The 20,409-nt window shown below is 39.9% G+C and overlaps 1 protein-coding gene and 3 non-coding genes across 4 annotated transcripts in view; all 4 read left to right on the plus strand.

Moving 5' to 3' along the window:
* Positions 1–20,409, plus strand: part of Sf3b3 (splicing factor 3b subunit 3) — a 43,316-nt gene that overhangs the window by 2,858 nt on the left and 20,049 nt on the right. Inside the window, exons 2-11 of the mRNA XM_048355143.1 lie at positions 1,338–1,477; positions 5,223–5,549; positions 6,289–6,461; positions 6,805–6,946; positions 7,560–7,672; positions 10,216–10,353; positions 11,913–12,016; positions 14,868–15,033; positions 15,509–15,604; positions 19,322–19,394. Coding sequence (XP_048211100.1) covers positions 1,408–1,477; positions 5,223–5,549; positions 6,289–6,461; positions 6,805–6,946; positions 7,560–7,672; positions 10,216–10,353; positions 11,913–12,016; positions 14,868–15,033; positions 15,509–15,604; positions 19,322–19,394 — 1,402 coding nt within the window. The 5' untranslated portion in view covers positions 1,338–1,407. The remainder of the gene's footprint in view (positions 1–1,337; positions 1,478–5,222; positions 5,550–6,288; positions 6,462–6,804; positions 6,947–7,559; positions 7,673–10,215; positions 10,354–11,912; positions 12,017–14,867; positions 15,034–15,508; positions 15,605–19,321; positions 19,395–20,409) is intronic.
* LOC125358903 lies at positions 4,252–4,332 on the plus strand. Its single transcript, XR_007212429.1, has one exon. It is a non-coding gene; the product is annotated as a small nucleolar RNA SNORD111 (small nucleolar RNA).
* Positions 5,848–5,925, plus strand: LOC125358901. Its single transcript, XR_007212428.1, has one exon. It is a non-coding gene; the product is annotated as a small nucleolar RNA SNORD111 (small nucleolar RNA).
* On the plus strand, positions 9,896–9,983 carry LOC125358900. Its single transcript, XR_007212427.1, has one exon. It is a non-coding gene; the product is annotated as a small nucleolar RNA SNORD111 (small nucleolar RNA).

Genomic DNA, 20,409 nt, shown 5'->3' on the forward strand with positions numbered 1-20,409 from the left:
TAAATGAATGATATACACAAGGAATAATCTGCAGCTGTAAAGAGAGCCCTTTTTCTTTTTTCGAAAGCCCTTTAATACTATCTCAAAGTAGTTTAAATTGCAATATAGTGTGAGTGTATAAAATATACCACCCAACTTTTGGTATAACTTGCTTACATATAAAAAATATGGACAGATACGGTACACGTTGGTAAAATTCATGCCCAAAGGGACAACTGGGTGGCAGAATTTGAGGGAGAACTGTATTTAGGGAAGTGTTTTTTTCCCCTTGAGCTTTTTGAGATTTTCCTGGCCAGATTGGCCTACAACTGTAATCCTCAGATCTCAACCTCCTGAGTAGCTAGTATTACAGGTATAAACCACCAGTACCCAGCATACTATATTTTATTTTATCTTATTTTTATTTTTATTTTTTTTGGCCAGTCCTGGGCCTTGGACTCAGGGCCTGAGCACTGTCCCTGGCTTCTTCCTGCTCAAGGCTAGCACTCTGCCACTTGAGCCACAGCGCCGCTTCTGGCCATTTTTCTGTATATGTGGTGCTGGGGAACCGAACCTAGGGCCTCGTATATCCGAGGCAGGCACTCTTGCCACTAGGCTATATCCCCAGCCCCTTATCTTATTATTTTTGTTGGTCATGGGGTTTGAGCTCTGTGCCTGGGAGCTGTCCCTGAGCTCTTCAGCTCAGGGCTAGCCCTCTACCACTTGAGCCACAGGACCATTTCTGGTTTTCTGGTGGTCTCATGGACTTTTCCTGCCCAGGTGGCTTTGAACCACCTCGCTATGTAGACCAGGCTGGTCTTTTAAGTCCTTTGGTCTGGGGCTGGGAATATGGCCTAGTGGCAAAAGTGCTTGCCTTGTAGACATGAAGCCCTAGGTTCGATTCCTCAGCACCACATATATAGAAAAGGCCAGAAGTGGCACTGTGGCTCAAGTTGGCAGAGTGCTAGCCGTGAGCAAAAAGAAGCCAGGGACAGTGCTCAGGCCCTGAGTCCAAGCCCCAGAACTAGCAAAACAAAACAAAACATTAAGTCCTTTGGTCTTAGCTTCCAAGTGCTGAGATTACAGACATAGGCCTCATGCCCAAGCTTTTATAGGACTTTTGTGATCTAAGCAAAACATACAGGTATAGAAAATACTTGTTTTTGCTTTGCTGGAAGTCATATTGAGGGCTTTTCAAATGCTAAACAAGCACTGTGCCTCCTTACATTCCCAACCCTAGAAGAAGCTCAGTTTTATATGTGTTCTTCCATAGGCCTTAATCTTGCCTTCCAACTAGAAGTTTCTGTAAAATACATAATTTCTCAGTTAAAAAAATTTTTTTCTTTCTGTGTCCTTAGCTTGTTTTGACTTGATACTATTGGTGTAACCAAGGCCTGGAGTACTGGACAGCTCAGTTTTACTGCCACCATGTTCCTGTACAATTTAACCTTGCAGCGAGCTACTGGAATCAGCTTTGCCATTCATGGCAACTTCTCTGGTGAGTTCTCTAGTTCCTTAAGTTGTATTTTATTTGTTTGTTTGCCAGTCCTGGGCCTTGGACTCAGGGCCTGAGCACTGTCCCTGGCTTCTTTGCCACTTGAGCCACAGTGCCACTTCTGGCCAGTTTCTATATATATGGTGCTGGGGAATCGAACCCTGGGCTTCATGTATACAAGTCAAGCACTCTTGCCACTAGGCCATATTCCCAGCCCTCTAGTTCCTATTTTTGCAAATAAAAATGAATTAGTACATATTTTGCTTTTCTCTTGTGGAGAAAATAGTAAGTGGATTATCAAGTCCAGCTTGTAATATATGAGATTTATGTTAAGTTGAAGTGTATTATCTAATTTCAAGTTCCTTTACTAGCTTTTATTGTGTAATAATTCTCATTAGAAGTATACATTTCTTGTAGGCTTGCTTGCTCACACCAATAATCCTAGCTACTCTGGAGGCTGAGATCTGAGGATCATGGCTCAAAGCCAGTTCTGCTAGGAAAGTCTGTGAGATGCCAATTCCAGTTAGCCACCAGAAAACCAGAAGTGGAGCTGTGTGGCTCACTGTAGTAGATAGAGTGCTGCCTTGAGTAGAAAAGCTCAGGACAGCACATAGGTACTGAATTCAAGTCCTAGACATCCCCCTCCCCCAAAAGTAGTATACATTTCTTAGCCTATTGATGCTAGCTTGTGTATTGCTGTTGAGCTATAATGTAAGTCATTATCTTTGATCTTGAATGTGACATCGTGTTGGATAAAAATGTCTCAAAACTGGTTATCACAAAGGAGGATTTTTTTTTTTTTTCCACTTCAAAGTTGGACCTTGGCTTGGTGCTTGAAGAGATAATAGGACTTCAGAAACAATAAAGAGGAAAGTGCAGAGCTGGGGTTGTGACTCAGGTTGTATCACCTGGAGACCAATACTGCCCAGCAAAGAGAAGGGAATGTGTGGGTTAGGCAGGGATGGCTGCTTGTGTGGAAATGGCATTTAATGATATTTGTTTACTGTTTGTTTTACGCCATGCATTGTGAGCTGAGGTGCAAGGATGAATTACAATTAGTTTGTGTCAAATTTTGAGTATTGGATTAAATGAAAATCAAAGGCTGGACACTGGTGGCTCACTCCTGTAATCCTAGTTACTTAGGAGGCTGCGCTCTGATGATTGTGGTTTGATGTCAATCCAGGCAAAAACTCCTATGAGAGGGCTGGGAATGTGGCTTAGTGGTAGAATGCTTGCCTAGCATGTTATGAAGCCCTAGGTTTGATTCCTCAGTACCACATACACAGAAAAAAACTGGAAGTGGTGCTGTGGCTCAAGTGAGCAAAAGATGCTCAGGGACAATGCCCAGGCCTTGAGTTCAAGCCGCAGAACTGGCGAAAAAAAGAAAGAAGTCTACGAGACTCTTCTCTCCAATTAACCACCAGAAACCAGAAGTGGAGATGTGGCTCAAGTGGTATGGCACCTAGACCCTGAAGTTCATGCCTCAATACTAGCCACACACACTGAAAAGAATTTATAGAAAATTAGGTATTGATGTAAATAAGATAAAATAACCTTTTCTTGCCATTGTAGGTTGAAAATTTGTGAGTTGTTAATCTCGGGTCATGAATTTTGTTGAGGTTGAAAGCTTAATACTTATGTGGTTGTTGACTACAGAATTCACTTTCTATGCTATTTTTTGTGATTCTAATTGTAGATCATACTGTGGTGCTGGAGGGTTTGCTTGAGTAATTTATTCTTTACTACCTTTGGGAAAACAAATTATTTGTATATAAATTTTGAGTATTTTTTGTTGGCCTTGAACATGCTAGTGAGTGCTCTGTCCTGAGCTATTCCTCCAGCCCTGAAAAGTATCTCTTTTGGCCTGGGATTGGGGGGAGAGAGAGAGCTTGAATCTTAGTTCTTGTTGCTATGCTTCTCAAGTGCTGGGAAAATGGTGTGTGGTTCACCTTCTTAATATTAACTAACTTTATCCTTCAAATTTCCTTTTCTTATTTGAATTTTATTTCTACAACGAGTTATAGAAATGATTTGTTCCCCTAACAATTGGAAAATACTGTAATTTGTATGATCCTTTTCAGGCATCCTCTTGATCTTAGCCTCAAGTAACTAGAATGGCAGGTGTGAGCCATTGTCACCTAGCTTTTTTTTTTTTTTTTTTTAAAGAGACGGCTCAGCTGAGTATGGTGGCCTATGTCTCTAATTCCTGCACTCAGGAGGTTTGCTAGGTTGAGTCTAACCTAGATATCATAGAAAGACTCTGTCCAAAAAAAGGGCAATTTTACCATGTTACTCAGTCTGGACTTGAACTCAGCTTGAGAGATCCTAGTACCTCAGCCTCCCAAGTGGTTGGGACTATAATTGTACATTACCTGTGCCTGGCTCTGGATGATTTAATGTGTTCATGATTTTACTTTGGCTTAAAGTTGTGCTACTTCTTTTATTATTATTACTATTATTATTATTATTATTATTTTGCCAGTCCTGGGCCGTGAACTCAGGGCCTGAGCACTGTCCCTGGCTTTTTGCTCAAGGCTAGCACTCTGCCACTTGAGCCACAGCGCCACTTCTGGCCATTTTTTATATATGTGGTGCTGGGGAATTGAACCCAGGGCTTCGTGTATACGAGGCAAGCACTCTTGCCACTAGGCCATATTCCCAGCCCTCGAAGTTGTGCTATTTCTTACCCAGTTAGAAATAACTATTTTTCCATTTATCTGTGGAAAAGATGATGGTAAAATGAACTTATATTAGAGAGTAAAAGTGGTTGCTTTCACCAGCCCGGAATGATGATTCACATTCATGTCTCTTCTCTGATAAGTTCTTGAAGAAAATTATGTGTATATCTGACCAGGCCACTAGAGAGCAACCCTTTGATTTGTGGATTTATTTTTATTTTTATTTTTTGGCCAGTTCTGGGGCTTGGTCTCAGGGCCTGAGCACTGTCCTTGTCTTCTTTTTGCTCAGGCTAGCACTCTGCCACTTGAGCCACCACTTCTGGCCGTTTTCTGCATATGTGGTGTTGGGGAATCGAACCCAGGGCTTCGTGTATACAAGGCAAGCACTCTTGCCACTAGGCCATGTTCCAGCCCTGAGAGCAACCCTTTGAGCAGTCACAAAATCACGATGTCTGTAGGTTATGAGAGTCTAGGTTTTGCTATTTGAGAATGTCTGGGAATAAATTCTCTGTGGATTTGAAGGAATGGCTGTGTATTAGCAATTATAGATAATTCCCAATTATGCATATTGATGACAACTGTTAAGAAATTTAAAGAATGAGATGGGTGTTCATGGCTGATGCCTGTAATCCTAGCTAGTCAGGAGGATGAGATCTGAGGATCATGGTTCAAAGCCAGCCCTGGCAGCAAAATCTGTGAGACTCTTATCTCCAATTAACTACAAAAAGTTGGAAGTAGAATTGTGTTTCAAATGGTAGAGTATTAGCTTTGAGCAGAAGATTTCTGGCACAGTGCTCAAGCCCTGAGTTTAAGCCCTACAGCCAACAACAACAACAACAACAACAAAAATTGAAAGGAAGTTTTAAAAGCAACTATGTGATCCCATTTGAAAAGATTGTTTAGATTCTGGGAAAAGAGCTTTTCAAACAGTAAATTAACTTTAAAAGGACACTAGGTCCTCAGCTAGTTTAATTAAAATTTTATTCAATAGCTTTTTATCTTTGCTTACTTTTTTTTTTTTGCTTACTTTTTGTATTGATATTTATGATGTTTACTTTTTGGTGACCCAGGAACCAAACAACAGGAAATTGTTGTTTCCCGTGGAAAGATCTTGGAGCTTCTTCGTCCAGACCCCAACACTGGCAAAGTACATACCCTTCTCACTGTGGAAGTGTTTGGTGTCATACGATCACTCATGGCCTTTAGACTGACAGGTGGTACCAAAGACTACATTGTAGTTGGCAGTGACTCAGGTCGGATTGTTATCTTGGAATACCAGCCATCCAAGAATATGTTTGAGAAAATTCATCAAGAAACTTTTGGCAAAAGTGGATGCCGCCGCATTGTTCCAGGCCAGTTCTTGGCTGTGGATCCCAAAGGACGGGCTGTTATGATTAGTGAGTGATTTGCTATATTTTGTCTATTGAGTGTTCAATTTAGAATAGCAGTGGTGTGATCTTGCCAGTGTGCTAGTGTATCACTAACATGGGTAATGTTTATCATTATATGTGATTTTACTTTGGCTTAAAGTTGTGCTTTATTTTTAAGTTTTTCTTTTAAAATAATGGGGCAAGTCTTAAGGTACCTCTTTTGCTTCTTACCGAGTTGCAAATAATTATTTCTCAATTTCTTTATCTGTGGAAAAGATGATGATATAATAATCTTATGTTAGACAGTAAAAATGGTTGCTTTCACCAGCCTGGAATGATGATTCACATTCATGTCTCTTCTCTGATAAATTCTTGAAGAAAATATGCAAATCTGATCAGGCCGCTAGAGAGCAATCCTTTGAGCAGTCACAAAATCACTAAATCATTTGAAGAATAAAACTAGCAATTTTATTAGTTACTGTTTAGTTTTCTAGTATTCTTACATCTAGGGCACACTAACATTTTTTGAAGAGCTGTGTGCTCAATCCTGTAATCCTCATTACTCAGGAGGCTGAGATAACGAGGATCACAGTTCAAAGCAAGCCAAAAGCAGCACAGTCTGTGAGACCTTGCTCTCCAGTTAACTGCCAAAAAGTCAGAAGTGAGGGTGTGGCTCTAAACCCCAGTAGTGGTACACACAAAAAATTGCTGTACATCTCTCTTGTTATGTGGACATATGCTATGTTTTTGTCTCTTTCAATTATAGGTGCCATTGAGAAACAGAAATTGGTGTATATCTTGAACAGAGATGCTGCAGCCCGACTTACCATCTCATCTCCCTTGGAGGCCCACAAAGCGAACACTTTAGTATATCATGTAGTTGGAGTAGATGTGGGATTTGAAAACCCAATGTTTGCTTGTCTGGAAATGGATTATGAGGTAATGGGGATTAAGTCTTTTCTTCTTTGGTATGAACCTAGGGAGAAGTTTCATGGAAAAGATGAAGCTCTATTTTTTTTTCCCCCCAAGGGTGGTAGTGAAAGAAACATATCATTCACTGCTTTGAATGGAGGGCGGTATCCTTTTGTAGGAGGAATCCCTGGAACCAGAATTTGGAGATATGGATCCTTCTGCTATTATAAAGAGCATGAACTTTGTCAAATGATTTGGCAGTTTTGGACCTCTTATTTCCTTGTTTGTAAAATGGAGGAGTCTTGATGTCCTTTCTAGATCTAAAACAATTTTGATTTTATACTATTAATTCATTTCTGTACTCCTATAGGAAGCCGACAATGATCCAACAGGGGAAGCAGCAGCTAATACCCAACAGACACTTACTTTCTATGAGTTGGACCTTGGTTTAAATCATGTGGTCCGAAAATATAGTGAACCCCTGGAGGAACATGGCAACTTTCTTATTACAGGTATTTTTCTTGTAGTACTACTGTATACCTTTAACTTGGACATTTGTGTGCAGTCATAGTAGGTCATACTTTACAGCAGTTGGAAAATTAATTTATTTGTAGTAAAGTTGAGAAACTTCTCTGTGGTGTTGATGTTCATAGAGTGAGTAATAAAAGTGTTGTTTGAGACTAGGGTTGTAGAGTAGAGCAGTTGCCTTAGCTTGCACAAGAGAATACGGATCTTAGCACAGAGAATACAGAGAAGTAACAAAATGCCAGATACTGTGCCAAGTACCATGATAGCATAGAGGAAAGAACCCCCAATTTAAGGAAAGGAAGGGACTGTTTTAAAGAAACAACTCTAGAGCTGTTGCTCAAATGGTAGAATGCCATCCTTGAGCGAAAAGCTAAAGGACAGTGCCCAGCCCCCTGAGTTCAAGTCCCCAGTACTGGCACAAAACAACACCTTCCCCCCCCAAATTAGATTGTCTTTATTAAGCATGGGCATCATGGAGTAGAAACACTTGAGGTAATATTTCCTTTTGGCATACTGACTTAGTCAAGGCCTGAAGAAGATGAGATGAAGGGTAATTCGTGTGTGTGTCAAATGATGCTAAATTTTTTTTTTTTATAGTTCCAGGAGGGTCAGATGGTCCAAGTGGAGTGCTGATTTGCTCTGAAAATTATATCACCTACAAGAACTTTGGTGACCAACCAGATATCCGATGTCCAATTCCCAGAAGACGGGTAAGGTCTTTGCTGTAAGAGGAGAGATTTGTGTTTGTTAAATGAGTTAAACATGCCAGATGCAAGTGGTTCATGCCTGTAATCCTAGTTACTCAGGAGGCCAAGATCTGAGGATCACAGTTTGAAGCCAGCCTGGGCAGGAAAGTTGGTGAGACTTACCTCCCGTTAATCACAGAAAAAGCACAAGTGGCTCAGTGGCTCAAGTGGTAGAACGCTAGCCTTGAGCAAAAACGAGCCCAGAGACAGCAACCAGGCTCAGAATTCAAGCCTCAGAACCAGCCCCCCAAAAAGAAACACTTGTAATTATAGCATCGTTTCTTAATTTATCTGTTAACAGATTTTAGTTTCTTCGTGTTAATTCTTTTTAAGCCAGTAACATTTTTAGAAAACATTCGTTGAGAAATGGAATCAAAACTCAAATTTTCATTTCAGAGGAATCTGTAAGTTGTCTGTTTTAACAGTGGATTCCCATATACCTTGACAGATTCAACAGTTATTAATGTTTTACTATATTTACCTTTTTCTTCTTACTATATATGTGTGTATTTATTTCTAGGCTAAGTAATACATTTGAAGATAAGTTACCTTTAAGTATAATTACCTAAGGTATGGCTGCTTAAAACAGGGACATTTTCTTTGAGCTTTTAGTCAGGGGGCTTAAACTCAGGGACTGGGTGCTAGCCCTGAGCTCTTCAGCTCAAGGCTAGCATTCTACCACTCATACCACAGCACCACTGCCAACAGGGACATTTTCATGTGTAATTATACTGCTCATATCACACCCAAGAAATTTGACATTTTTTTATAATTACCTACAGTTCATATTCACATTTCCCTTATTGTCCCAAGAAGTTTCTATTATAATCTGCCTTTAGTATCTGAGTGCTGGTTAATTTTTTTACTGTTTGTTCCTTGGTTTATATCTTCGTGATTATATCCAGGTTAATAATTTGCTAGAATTAATTGTATTGGTGGTGATAGATATCTTCTTAATAAATCAGATTATGCACATACAATATTAGTTTGTCTCTACTAGTCATGCCAAATTGATCATTTTGTTAAGGTGGTATCTGTTTGCCCTCTTTTTTTGTTTGTTTTGGGTTTTTTTTTTTGTTGTTGTTGTTTTTTTGTGGTCCTGGAGCTTAAACTTGGCCTAGTCACTGTTCTGGAACTACTTTTGCTCAGTGCTGGCATTCTACCACTTGAGCCATAACTCCGCTTCCCATCTTTTTCTGTGATTAATTGGAAATAAGAGTCTTATAGGGCTGGGGATATGGCCTAGTGGTAAAGTGCTTGCCTCGTATACATGAAGCCCTGGGTTCAATTCCTTAGCACCACATATATAGAAAAAAGCCGGAAGTGGCGCTGTGGCTCAAGAGATAGAGTGCTAGCCTTGAGCAAAAAGAAGCCAGCGACAGTGCTCAGGCCCTGAGTCCAAGCCCCAGGACTGGCAACAAAAACAAAACAAACAAAAAAAAGAGTCTTACAGACTTTCCTGCCCGGGCTGGCTTTGTACCGAGATCTTCAGATCTCAAGATCTCAAGTAGCTAGGAGTGATTTACCAGTGCCTGGAAGGGTACAGTTTTTTGGTGATTGAATTGGTATAGAATCTGATTGTGATCTGTGAGACCCTGTGAGTATCTTTTCCCCAACATTTTCTCATCCTATGATTTAGTTACTGGTCTTTTCCCTGAATCAGTTATTACATCTCTTCCCTTGTCCCATGATTATTTCCTCTTTAACATTAATTTGTTCATCTTAAGGTTAAACCTTTTAGGTCTTATTTAGTCAGTCTAACATACGATATCTGAGTCCTATCGGTTTTAGAAAACTTGAGATGAAATTTAATATTGGTAGGAGATGGGAAGTCACTCAGTTGATGAAACATTTAGCACCTAATTTGCCTGGCATGAGGCAATAAAATAATATAAAATTGATGTAGAGTTTACTTGGAAGAATGTAAAAGTTGAAAACTTTTTTAAAAGCTCTAGGGCTAGAGTTGTGGCTCAAGTAGTAGAGTGTCTGCCTAGTAAGCAAAGAAACTTTAAGATCATATCCCAGTAATGGCTAAATAAATAAAGCTAAGTAAGCAAATAATAATAATTTTAAAAAGCACTAAAATTGTAGTGGGAGTAGGAGCCTTTTAGAAATCAAGAAAGTTGTGTTGAATAAGGCTGGTGAGTGTTTTGGATGGTTGTATAATGGATGTGTAAGTTTAATTCACAGCCTGAAATGATGACACTAAACTTCATGTCTCTTCTCTGACAATTTTTTCTGGAGATGGCTTTGCCATACTGATCTGATCAGGCTGTAAATTGAAATTGTGGCTATTGGTTACCCAGGATAATATTCATAGCAGACAGGAAGATTTAGTTGCTTTTTTAGTTCTGCTGGCAGCTGCTCTGAGTCAAAGCTTTGTCTTAATTGTAAAGTAACCTTAACAGTCCCTACTTGTAAAGGTGCAATTCCTATTTGTAATGGTGACTTCCACAAGTAAGATGTACCCATTTTTAAGATGTTGATTGTATATTTGGCTTTACTAGAATGACCTGGATGACCCTGAAAGAGGAATGATTTTTGTCTGCTCCGCTACCCATAAGACCAAGTCGATGTTTTTCTTTTTGGCACAAACTGAGCAGGGAGATATCTTCAAAATCACTTTGGAGACAGATGAAGATATGGTAAGTAGACCATGAGTGGAAGGGAGAAGTACAAAACCAAAATAAAATACAACCATTTGTTCTAGTCTAGTTTTCATGCAAGTTTTTACATTTTAGTATTGATTTAGACAGACGCAGCCTTATTTTGAAACACTCTTATTTCTGGGTGCTGGTAGCTCATGCTTGTATTCGTAGCTATTCGTCATGACGATCAGAGTGCTAAGCTAGCCCAGGCAGAAAAGTCTAGCAAACTCCTACCTCCATAGTATACAGCATAAAGCAGGATTAGGATTAGAGGCATGGCTCAAGTGGTAGAGAGCCAGCCAACCAAGCAAGCTGAGCAGGCAATCTGAATAATACCACTTCAAGTGATTATTTTCATTTGGTAATAAATAATACATGTGAATAAGGAAAAGCCTTTTTATTTTTATTTATTTATTTATTTATTTATTTATTTATTTATTTATTTATTTATTTATTTTTTTGGCCAGTCCTGGGCCTTGGACTCAGGGCCTGAGCACTGTCCCTGGCTTCTTCCCGCTCAAGGCTAGCACTCTGCCACTTGAGCCACAGCGCCGCTTCTGGCCGTTTTCTGTATATGTGGTGCTGGGGGATCGAACCTAGGGCCGCGTGTATCCGAGGCAGGCACTCTTGCCACTAGGCTATATCCCCAGCCCTTTTTTATTTTTATTTTAAAAGTTTTTTTTAATCTTGCCAGTCCTGAATTCCAGAGTCTGGGCACTGTTCCTGAGCTTCTTTGGCTCAAGTACTCTACCACTTGAGCCACAGTGCCTCTTCCTGCTTTTTCTGTTTATGTGGTACTGAGGAATTGAGTCCAGTGCTTCATGCATGCTAGGCAAGCACTCTACTACTAAGCCACATTCCCAACCCATGGGAAAGCCTTCTGTATGTATTGAAAAGCAGGTAATGGCCAGGCATTAGTGGCTCATGCCTACAATCCTAGATACTCAGGATGTTGAGATCTGAGGATTGTGGTTCAAAGCCAGCCAGGGCAGGAAAGTCCATGGGATTCTTATCTCCAATTAACCACCAAAAAAAATGCAGGAAGTAGAGCTGTGGCTCAATTTGTAGAGCGCTAGCCTTGAGCAAAAGAAGCTCAGAGAGGGTGCCCGGGTCCATAATTCAAGTCCCAGGACTCGGGGGGGGGGGGGGGAGAAAAAAAATAGGTAATGTATGTATCTATTACTTTTTTCTTAGGGAACAAGTATGTGAACCTGTTGGGTAGGCAGTGCACTAGAAGACATCAGGAATTCGTAAACTTTTGTAAATTCAAGGTAGTAAATAGTTCCAGCTTTTGTGAGCCTTATATTTTCTATCTTTTTAAAAAAAAATTTTATTGTCTATATTTTCTATCTTGTACTCAGTTTTGGTATTGTAGCAAAAAGGCAACCACACACTGTATAAAATAACCATAGGTGTATGAGCTGTAGTTTGTTTACTCCTGTTTAATTATTAAATATTTTATTTGATACTTTTGCATATGCTGTTTGATGATAAAACTTTTCTCTGTGGCTAGTTTACTTGACATTACATAAGATTTTTTCCCCCTTTTATTCTAGGTAACTGAGATACGGCTGAAATACTTTGATACTGTGCCTGTTGCAGCTGCCATGTGTGTGCTTAAAACAGGTTTCCTTTTTGTGGCATCAGAATTTGGAAACCAGTGAGTAATTATTTGTTTTTTTGGACATTGGATTTGAACTCTTTTTTTTGTACAAGGCTAGCACTCTACCACTTTGAGCCACAGCTCCACCTCTGGTTTTCTAGTGGTTAATTGGAGGTAAGAATCTCCTGGAGTTTCCTCATATCTCAGCCTCCTGAGTAGCTAGGATTATAGATGTGAACCACCAGTGCCTGGATTGATTGATTGATTGATTGATTGATTGATTGATTGATTGATTTTTGCCAGTCCTGGGCCTTGGACTCAGGGCCTGACTGAGCACTGTCCCTGGCCTCTTCCCGCTCAAGGCCAGCACTCTGCCACCTGAGCCACAGCGCCCCTTCTGGCCGTTTTCCATATATGTGGTGCTGGGGAATGGAACCAAGAGCCTTATCTGTAGGAGGCAAGCACTCTTGCCACTAGGCTATATTCCCAGCCCAAGTAAATCTTTTTTTTTTTTTTTTTCCCCTTGGCCAGTCCTGGGGCTTGGTCTCAGGGCCTAAGCACTGTCCCTGGCTTCTTTTTGCTCAAGGCTAGCACTCTGCCACTTGAGCCACAGCGCCACTTCTGGCCATTTTCTATATATGTGGTGCTGGGGAATTGAACCCAGGGCCTCATGTATACGAGACAAGCACTCTTGCCACTAGGCCATATCCCCAGCCCTGGATTTTTTTTTTTTATTGCTGTAGTTCATTTAGTGATGCTAATCTAAATAAATAATCCTTAGAAAATTATTTCCTTTCTTCCCACATTAAATCTTTAGTGGCTTTTCAATGCCAAATGGAAGAAATCTGAGCCTCTGTTTCAAATTTATGACCAATATTCAAAAATCTAAATTATAAGCTAACATGGTCTTGCTAGTGGGTCTGCTGGCTGTACAAACCATTCTACTAAACTTTTGTTTCTTCATAATTAAATCAAGGTACTGTCTAGGATTCTGTGTAATTTCTACTGTTTCCACTTGGTTTGTGTGCCCCCCCTTTGTCTCTGCATACTGGCATTTTATTTCAGAGCCATGCACTTGCTAGTTGAGTGTCCACCAGTAAAGCCATACTTCCCAACTCTTCTTGGAATGTACCTTTTACTCTTTAACAATGACTTTTCTAAAACTTTCATTCCTTAGGCAGGAACTCTGGTTAAACAGTAAGTTCACATTCCCCTCTGTGGTAACTTCTAATCTATGTTCTTTTTCTATAAATTTTGTCTGTCTAGCTACTTTGTGAGTGGTATTATGCATTTATTTTTTTGAGTCTGGATGATTTGATTTAGCATAATATTTCCAAGATTATGGCCTACACCAGGATTTAATGCCTTTTTATGGCAGAATATTCTATTGTATGTTTATATCACATTTTGTTTATCCATTTATCTGTTGATAAGCAGTTAGGTTATTTTTACCTTTTGGCCATTGTGAATAATACTGGCAGTGGACATTGGTATACGAATGTCTATTTAATCCCCATTTTCAGTTCTTTTGAGTATATTCCTGAGAGAAATTTCTGGGTCATATGGTAGTTCTGTATGTAATTGAGGAACCATCAAACTTCAAAAGCACTATACTGTTTGACTTTTGCAATGGTAAGGGATCCTGTTTCTCCACACCCCAGCTAAAACTATTTCTCTTTATAATTATCCTAGTGGCCGAGAAGTGGTGCGTCTCTCGTTATGCAAAAAGCATAAACAAAAAGCAAAAAAACAAACTCCAAAACAAAAAGCATAACAAAAAGTTGGAGAAGTATTAAAGTCCTTTGTCCCCATCTCCTGAATTGTTTTCTTTGCACTGAAAATGTATTTTGTTTTCTTTTCTTTCTGTTTTATTATTTTTTTAGACAGGATCTGTGAGGCTGTTCCGGTTGCCCTTGTACTGATTTGCTTCTTTAATTTTCCGGAGTGCAGGGATTATGGGTATTCATCACCATACCCAGTTTGAGAAAATTCTTTGTATACTCTGAGTACTGGACCCTTATAAGCTAAATGATTTGTAAAAATATTCTTTAATGTTCCGTTCATCTTTATTACTGATTTGCTTCTTTAGTTTTCTAAGTACAAGGATTATGGGTGTGTGTCACCATGCCCAGATTGAGAAAATTCTTTGTATATCCTGAGTATTGGACCCTTATGAGATAAATGATTTGTAAATGTTCAGTTTGTTTTTATTATTTATTTTTCTGGTAGTAGGATACTCTGCCATTTGAGCTATTTCCTCCTCTGGCTGTTTTTTTTTTTGTTGTTGTTTTTTATGGTGCCACTCTTGGGGCTTGAACTCAGGGACTGAATGCTAGGCTTAAAATGACATTTTATGTTTTTATTTGTTACGGAAGTTTTCTCCTACAAGAAAAAACGGGACTGTTAACATAGTTCAGGGGTTACTGGTAGAGAACACATGGGAAAACACATAGGTTCTGTCTTTTTTTTTCTGCCAAAAAAAGGGAAGCTGGGCCCTATAATCTTAGCTTATCAGGAGCCTGAGATCTGAGGATTACAGTCCGAAGCCAGCCCGTGCAGAAAAGTCTGTGATACTACTCACAAAAAGCGAGAAGTGGTGCTTGACTCAAGTGGTGGAGGGCTAGACTGGAACAAAAGAAGCTCTCAGAGACATTGCTCAGGTCCTGAATTCAAGCCCTAGGATTGGCACAAAAAGAAAAAAGAGATAGAACTTTCTCCCTATGCCCATCATTCAACTCTAGCAAAGATGCATAACCAATTTTACTTCATTTGTACCTTAGTTCCTAAATTTGAAGTAAATATCAGACATCATTATTACACATAAAAATAATAATAGGAAGGTTAAGAGTTAAAGACATGTTGTCTTTAAGTAGTTAATCTTTAATTTTGTCTTTTTGGTTTTTTTTAGTTACTTATATCAAATTGCACATCTTGGAGATGATGATGAAGAACCTGAATTTTCATCTGCTATGCCTCTGGAAGAAGGTGACACGTTCTTTTTTCAGCCAAGACCTCTCAAAAATCTTGTTCTGGTAGATGAATTGGACAGCCTCTCTCCTATTCTGTTTTGCCAGGTATATGAGCCTTTCCCATCATTTCTGTCATGAATAGTGGTAGTCAGATGTTTTTGAATCTCAAGTGAACTGGATGGTCCTTACATTAGATCAAGATGTAGTTTAAGAACCACATGTCTACTCAGGCTGAGATCTGAGGATCAAGGTTCAAAGGTTCAAAGCCAGTTCCTGATACTCTTATCTCCAACTAACCACCAGAAGACCAGAAGTGGGGCTGTGGCTCAAGTGGTCAAGTGGTAGAGTGCTAGCCTTGAGCCCTTGAGCTGAAGAGCTCAGGAACAGTGCCCAGGCTCAGAGTTCAAGTCCCATGACCCACAAAAAAAAAAAAAAAAAAAGACCCACATCTCTCTGGGATCACCATGGTGAAAGGTAGTCAATATATGTGACTTCAGAGTAGTTTGTATCCTGAAAATCACAGTTGTATTTGAAAATGTAACACATGTAGATAGATATTTTTCTCCTTTGTTCTCTGCAGATAGCTGATCTGGCCAATGAAGACACTCCACAGCTGTATGTTGCTTGTGGCAGGGGACCCCGGTCATCTCTGAGAGTCTTAAGGCATGGACTTGAGGTAAAATGGGAATTTCTGAATTTTCTGCAGGGTTTGGAGGGAAGCATGGACAAAGTAGTTTATGGGGTTAAAAATACATTTGCTGCTTCTGTGGAAAAGCATTTTCTTTCTCCCTATTTTCCTAAAGTTCCGGCAAGATTGGAATTATTCGGGGTATATGGCCATAGACAAATTCATAGTTGAGATTGCCAATTCCTTAACTTGTTAGCATGGACATCCCAGGCGCTCCAGCTATGGCATAGAAGCTAAGAAATCTACATGGAACTTTTTACTCTACTTCTTGTTTTAGACTTTATTATTGCTTTGTTGATTTGGTGGTAGCAATAAGGTATGCTTTTACCAATGAGTTACAACATCAATCCCTGATGTCTCAACTAAGTTCATTCCTTATTACTATATACTCTTTTTTTTGTTGTTGTTGGTTGTGAGGCTTGAACTCTGGGCCTGGGCACTGTCCCTGAACTCTTCAGCTCAAGGCTAGCACTCTACCCACTTGAGCCACAATGCCACTTCCCATTTTTGGGGTAGTTCATTGTAGATAGACTCTCACAGGGTAGGGAATATGGCCTAGTGGTGAAGTGCTTGGCTCATATACGTGAAGCCCTGGGTTCGATTCCTCAGCACCATGTATATAGAAAAAGCCAGAGTGGCGCTGTGGCTCAAGTAGTAGAGTGCTAACCTTGAGCACAAAGACACCAGGGACAGTGCTTAGGCTTTGAGTTCAAGCCCCAGGACTAGCAAACAAAAACCAAAACAAAACAAACAAAAAGAGTCTCACAAACTTTCCTGCCCAGGCTGGCTTTGAACCTTGATCCTCAGATCTCAGCCTCCTGAGTAGCTAGGATTACAGGCCTGAGCCACTGGTGCCCAGCTTAAAGTTTTTGTTGGTTGTAGGGCTCTTCAGCTCAAGGCTAAGGCTCTGCCATTTAAGCCACAGTGACTATGTGTTCTTAAGTTCTGTAATTTTAAAAGTTTCTATAGTAATTCATCGAAGTGGATACATTAGGATTTAATTAAATTCTTTATTATTGAGCCTTTTAAGTGATATGGGCAGTCAGAATTGCCATCCTTTTCTTGTCTTTCCTCATATCTCAGCATAGTATGATGCTCCTAGCAAGATTGTTAGAAGTAAAATAAAGTTTCCTCAGTTTGATTTCAGAGATAACTCTCAAAAAGTTTGCTGCCTGTTCTTGCTGTTCTTAAAAGTTTTTATTGGATGACCTTAGCTTTGAATTTTGGCTCTTACCAAATACCCATTGCCTAGCTTTTGTTTCCTCTGTAAAATGGCTTTAATATGGTAATTGCCTTAAAGGATTATTGTATAAGTTAAGTGAGATGATATATATGAAACACTTCATCTGTGTGGTGGTGCCTATCCATAATTTCAGCTTCTTGCAAACTGAGGTAAGACTGTATGCTTAAAGCCAGTCTGGATACATAGTGAGACTCCCATCTGCAAAAGGATTAAGAAGGCATAGGCAAAAAAAAAAAAGAAAAAGAGAAGGCATAGGCATATTGTAAGTATTAGCCGTCAATACTATTTAAAAGGGAATTTGAACATTTTTGACTGCCAAAATATTCATCAGTCCATCAGATTTTCAACAAGTTGGACCCAGTTTACAGGGGTGTGTGTGTGTGTGTGTGTGTGGGCGTGCACGTGTGCGCGCGCATGCCAGCCTGCCTGCCTGCATGCATGTGATAGACTTTCCTGCCTGGGCTTGCTTTGAACCATGATCCTCAGATCTCAGCTCCTGATTAGTTTATAGTCAGCCTGGCTAACAGCCATAGTTTCTTTTCTTTTTAATTAATATAATTTTATTGTTATTGATAAGGTGTTGTATAGAGGAGTTACCAGCCATAGTTCCTGATTTCTTATTGCTTGTTTCTAGTGAGCAATCTGATTTCACAAAGACATATATGCACTAACAAAATTTTTTTTTTTTTGGCCAGTCCTGGGCCTTGGACTCAGGGCGTGAGCACTGTCCCTGGATTCTTTTTGCTCAAGGCTAGCACTCTGCCACATGCGCCACAGCGCCACTTCTGGCCGTTTTCTGTATATGTGGTGCTGGGGAATTGAACCCAGGGCCTCTTGTATACGAGGCAAGCACTCTTGCCACTAGGCCATATCCCCAGCCCCAACACTAACAAATTTTTGTGTATGCTCTAAAGGGATAAAGGACCTCAGTCATGTTTAAATTTCCTACCTGCTTTGTCTCCAGTTTGATACAACATATTTTCATATAAATGTTTTTTCCTATTTTTGCCAGTCTTGGGGCTTGAACTCAGAGCTTGTGGGCACTGTCCTTGAGCTTCTTCTTTTTTTTTCCTAAGTAAAAAGATGGATTTATTGGGGAAGTAAAAAGTATACAGACCGGTCAGGGTCATGGCCCATACTTGGGAGCTGGGACTACGACCGTAAAAAGCAGGCTGGTCCTTGAGCTTCTTTTGCTCAAGGCTAGCACTTTGCCACTTGAGCCACAGTGCCACTTCTGGGTTTTTCTGTGTATGTGGTACTGAGGAATCGAACCCAGGGCTAAATGCACGCAAGGGATGCACACTACAACTAAGCCAGATTCTCAGCCCTATAAAAATATTTTAAAGGTGTTAAGCATTGCTTCATTCCTCTCTTTTATTTGTTTTCTGACGGATTGTGCTCCTAGTTGAGCAAAGTGGCTGTCAGCTTTACATCTGATATGTGAGTCAAGGCTATATATATGCACTCATGTAACCAGGCTATCCTAGAGCTCAGAATCCTACATCTGCCTCAGGTGCTGGAATCACAGGCATATGCCATTATATACAGTGATAATGAGGTTCTTTCTCTTTCTCTCCCCCCACCCCCCTCTTTCTTTCTTGGTCATGGGGCCTGTGTGCTACCCCTGAGTTCTTTTGCTTGGGGCTAGAGCTCTACCACTTTGAGCCACAGTGCCACTTCTTCTGGCTTTTTCTATTTATATCGTACTAAGGAATAGAACCCAGGGCTTCACGCATGCTAGGCAAGCACTCTGCCACTAAGCCACATTCTCAGTCAAGTTTCTATGATTTCTATGACCACTTACATAAGATGGCAGAGATGATTGCTAATTGAAAGCTGAGGGATGTGACATGGCTCATGAAGAGAGGTGGCATTTGGCTTTATTGCATCTAGGGAAATAAATGGGATGCTACTAGATGGACTCTCATTCGCAGTGATTACAGCTTTTGGGGGGGGGGGGGGTGTCAATCCTGCTTGAACTCAGGGCCTAGGCACTGTCCCTGAGCTCTTTTGCTCAAGTCTAACACTCTACCATTTTGAGCCACAGTGCCACTTCTGGTTTTCTGGTGGTTAATTGGAGGTAAGAGTCTCATGAGGGCTGGCTTTGAATGAGACGATCCTCAGATCTCATCCTCCTGAGTAGCTTGAATTACAGATGTGAGCCACAAGACCTGGCATTACTTTTTTTTGAGGTAAGATTTAGGCATGCAGTATATCCTATTAATGAACAAAAAGACAAAACCTAGACTGTATCCACCCGAGATGTTCTATGACTGTTATTCAGTTATGGTACTGCCAGTCTATCCTTTTGGTTCTTGGTTCTTATTTCTCTGTGTTCTCATATTGTAAATTGACATACAAGTAAGACAGACACTGCCTTTGAACTTTTATTATGTAGCATATTAAGTAAGTAGCTGCGTTTCATTCTCACTGGATCTGTGGTGTGTTTTCTCTCTTGCCAGGTGTCAGAAATGGCTGTTTCTGAGCTACCCGGTAACCCCAATGCTGTCTGGACAGTACGTCGGCACATTGAAGGTAAATATCCCTTTCCTAATATGTGAAATGATCTGGGAGCTACTGACATAGATGATTTAAGAGGCTGCATTCATATATTTCTCTATCACCTTATCTAATCCCATATGCCAGAATCTTTTGGCTCATCAGCACCATATTTTTGAGGCTTTTCCCTGATCAGGTTACCTTCATCTATTAGCTTTCGTGTAAGTGGATAAGGGAAACATAGGGCAGCTATTTAGGTTTTAATGTGTAAACATTACAGCACCTTGAGGATATTAGGTGATTTGGGACTTGATAAGACAGTGGTTCCAGCTCTATAAGAAGCATGCTATGAGAGAAACTTGTTCTTTTTCACTTTTCTTTAACTGTGTTCTCATTATTGTGCTGAAAGTACAGTGCAATTCAGGATGATTTTACATGATTTAAGATATTTTGTATGGCTAGTTAATTGGTCAGTTCTCCTTGTGCCTAAGGAAACTGATTTATTGACTAGAACCAGAATTTTAGAGTGAAGAGAAAAGAGAGTGGGGAAGGAAAAGGAGTCTGAGTTATTGGTTAAAAATGGTCACCTTATTCTGACATAGAGAATAATATAAAAATGCATAGTACTATAATAGGAAGGAGATTTTGTGTCAATTGAACTTCAGTTCTGTAGAATTAAAATTCAGTTCTCATTTCCCTATTGATTCACATTGTGGCTGAAGGAAGTTCCTTTCTGTTTCAAGACCTCATTTTCCCCCTTTCCCTCAAGAATGTGGGACTGGTGAGTAAGATCACCCTGGCCAGCAAACAAAGCTTTTTATAGAAAACAGCTGTAATTGTGTCTGATGTTTACATGTTCTAGTTGAATGGAACAAATGTAAGGGAGCTGGGAAATGTGTAGGAGGAAAATGTCTTTCTATTAGTAGAATAGTACACATTTTTGTGGATTTTGTTTTCATTGTAGTTATTGAAATCAAGTGAATTAAGTTGGGAGGGAAAAAGTGAGTAGAATATTGGTAGGCTCATTTTAGCTGAGAAGATAACTGTTAGA

This window comes from Perognathus longimembris, chromosome 10 (genome assembly GCF_023159225.1).
Source record: "Perognathus longimembris pacificus isolate PPM17 chromosome 10, ASM2315922v1, whole genome shotgun sequence".
NCBI lineage: Eukaryota > Metazoa > Chordata > Mammalia > Rodentia > Heteromyidae > Perognathus > Perognathus longimembris.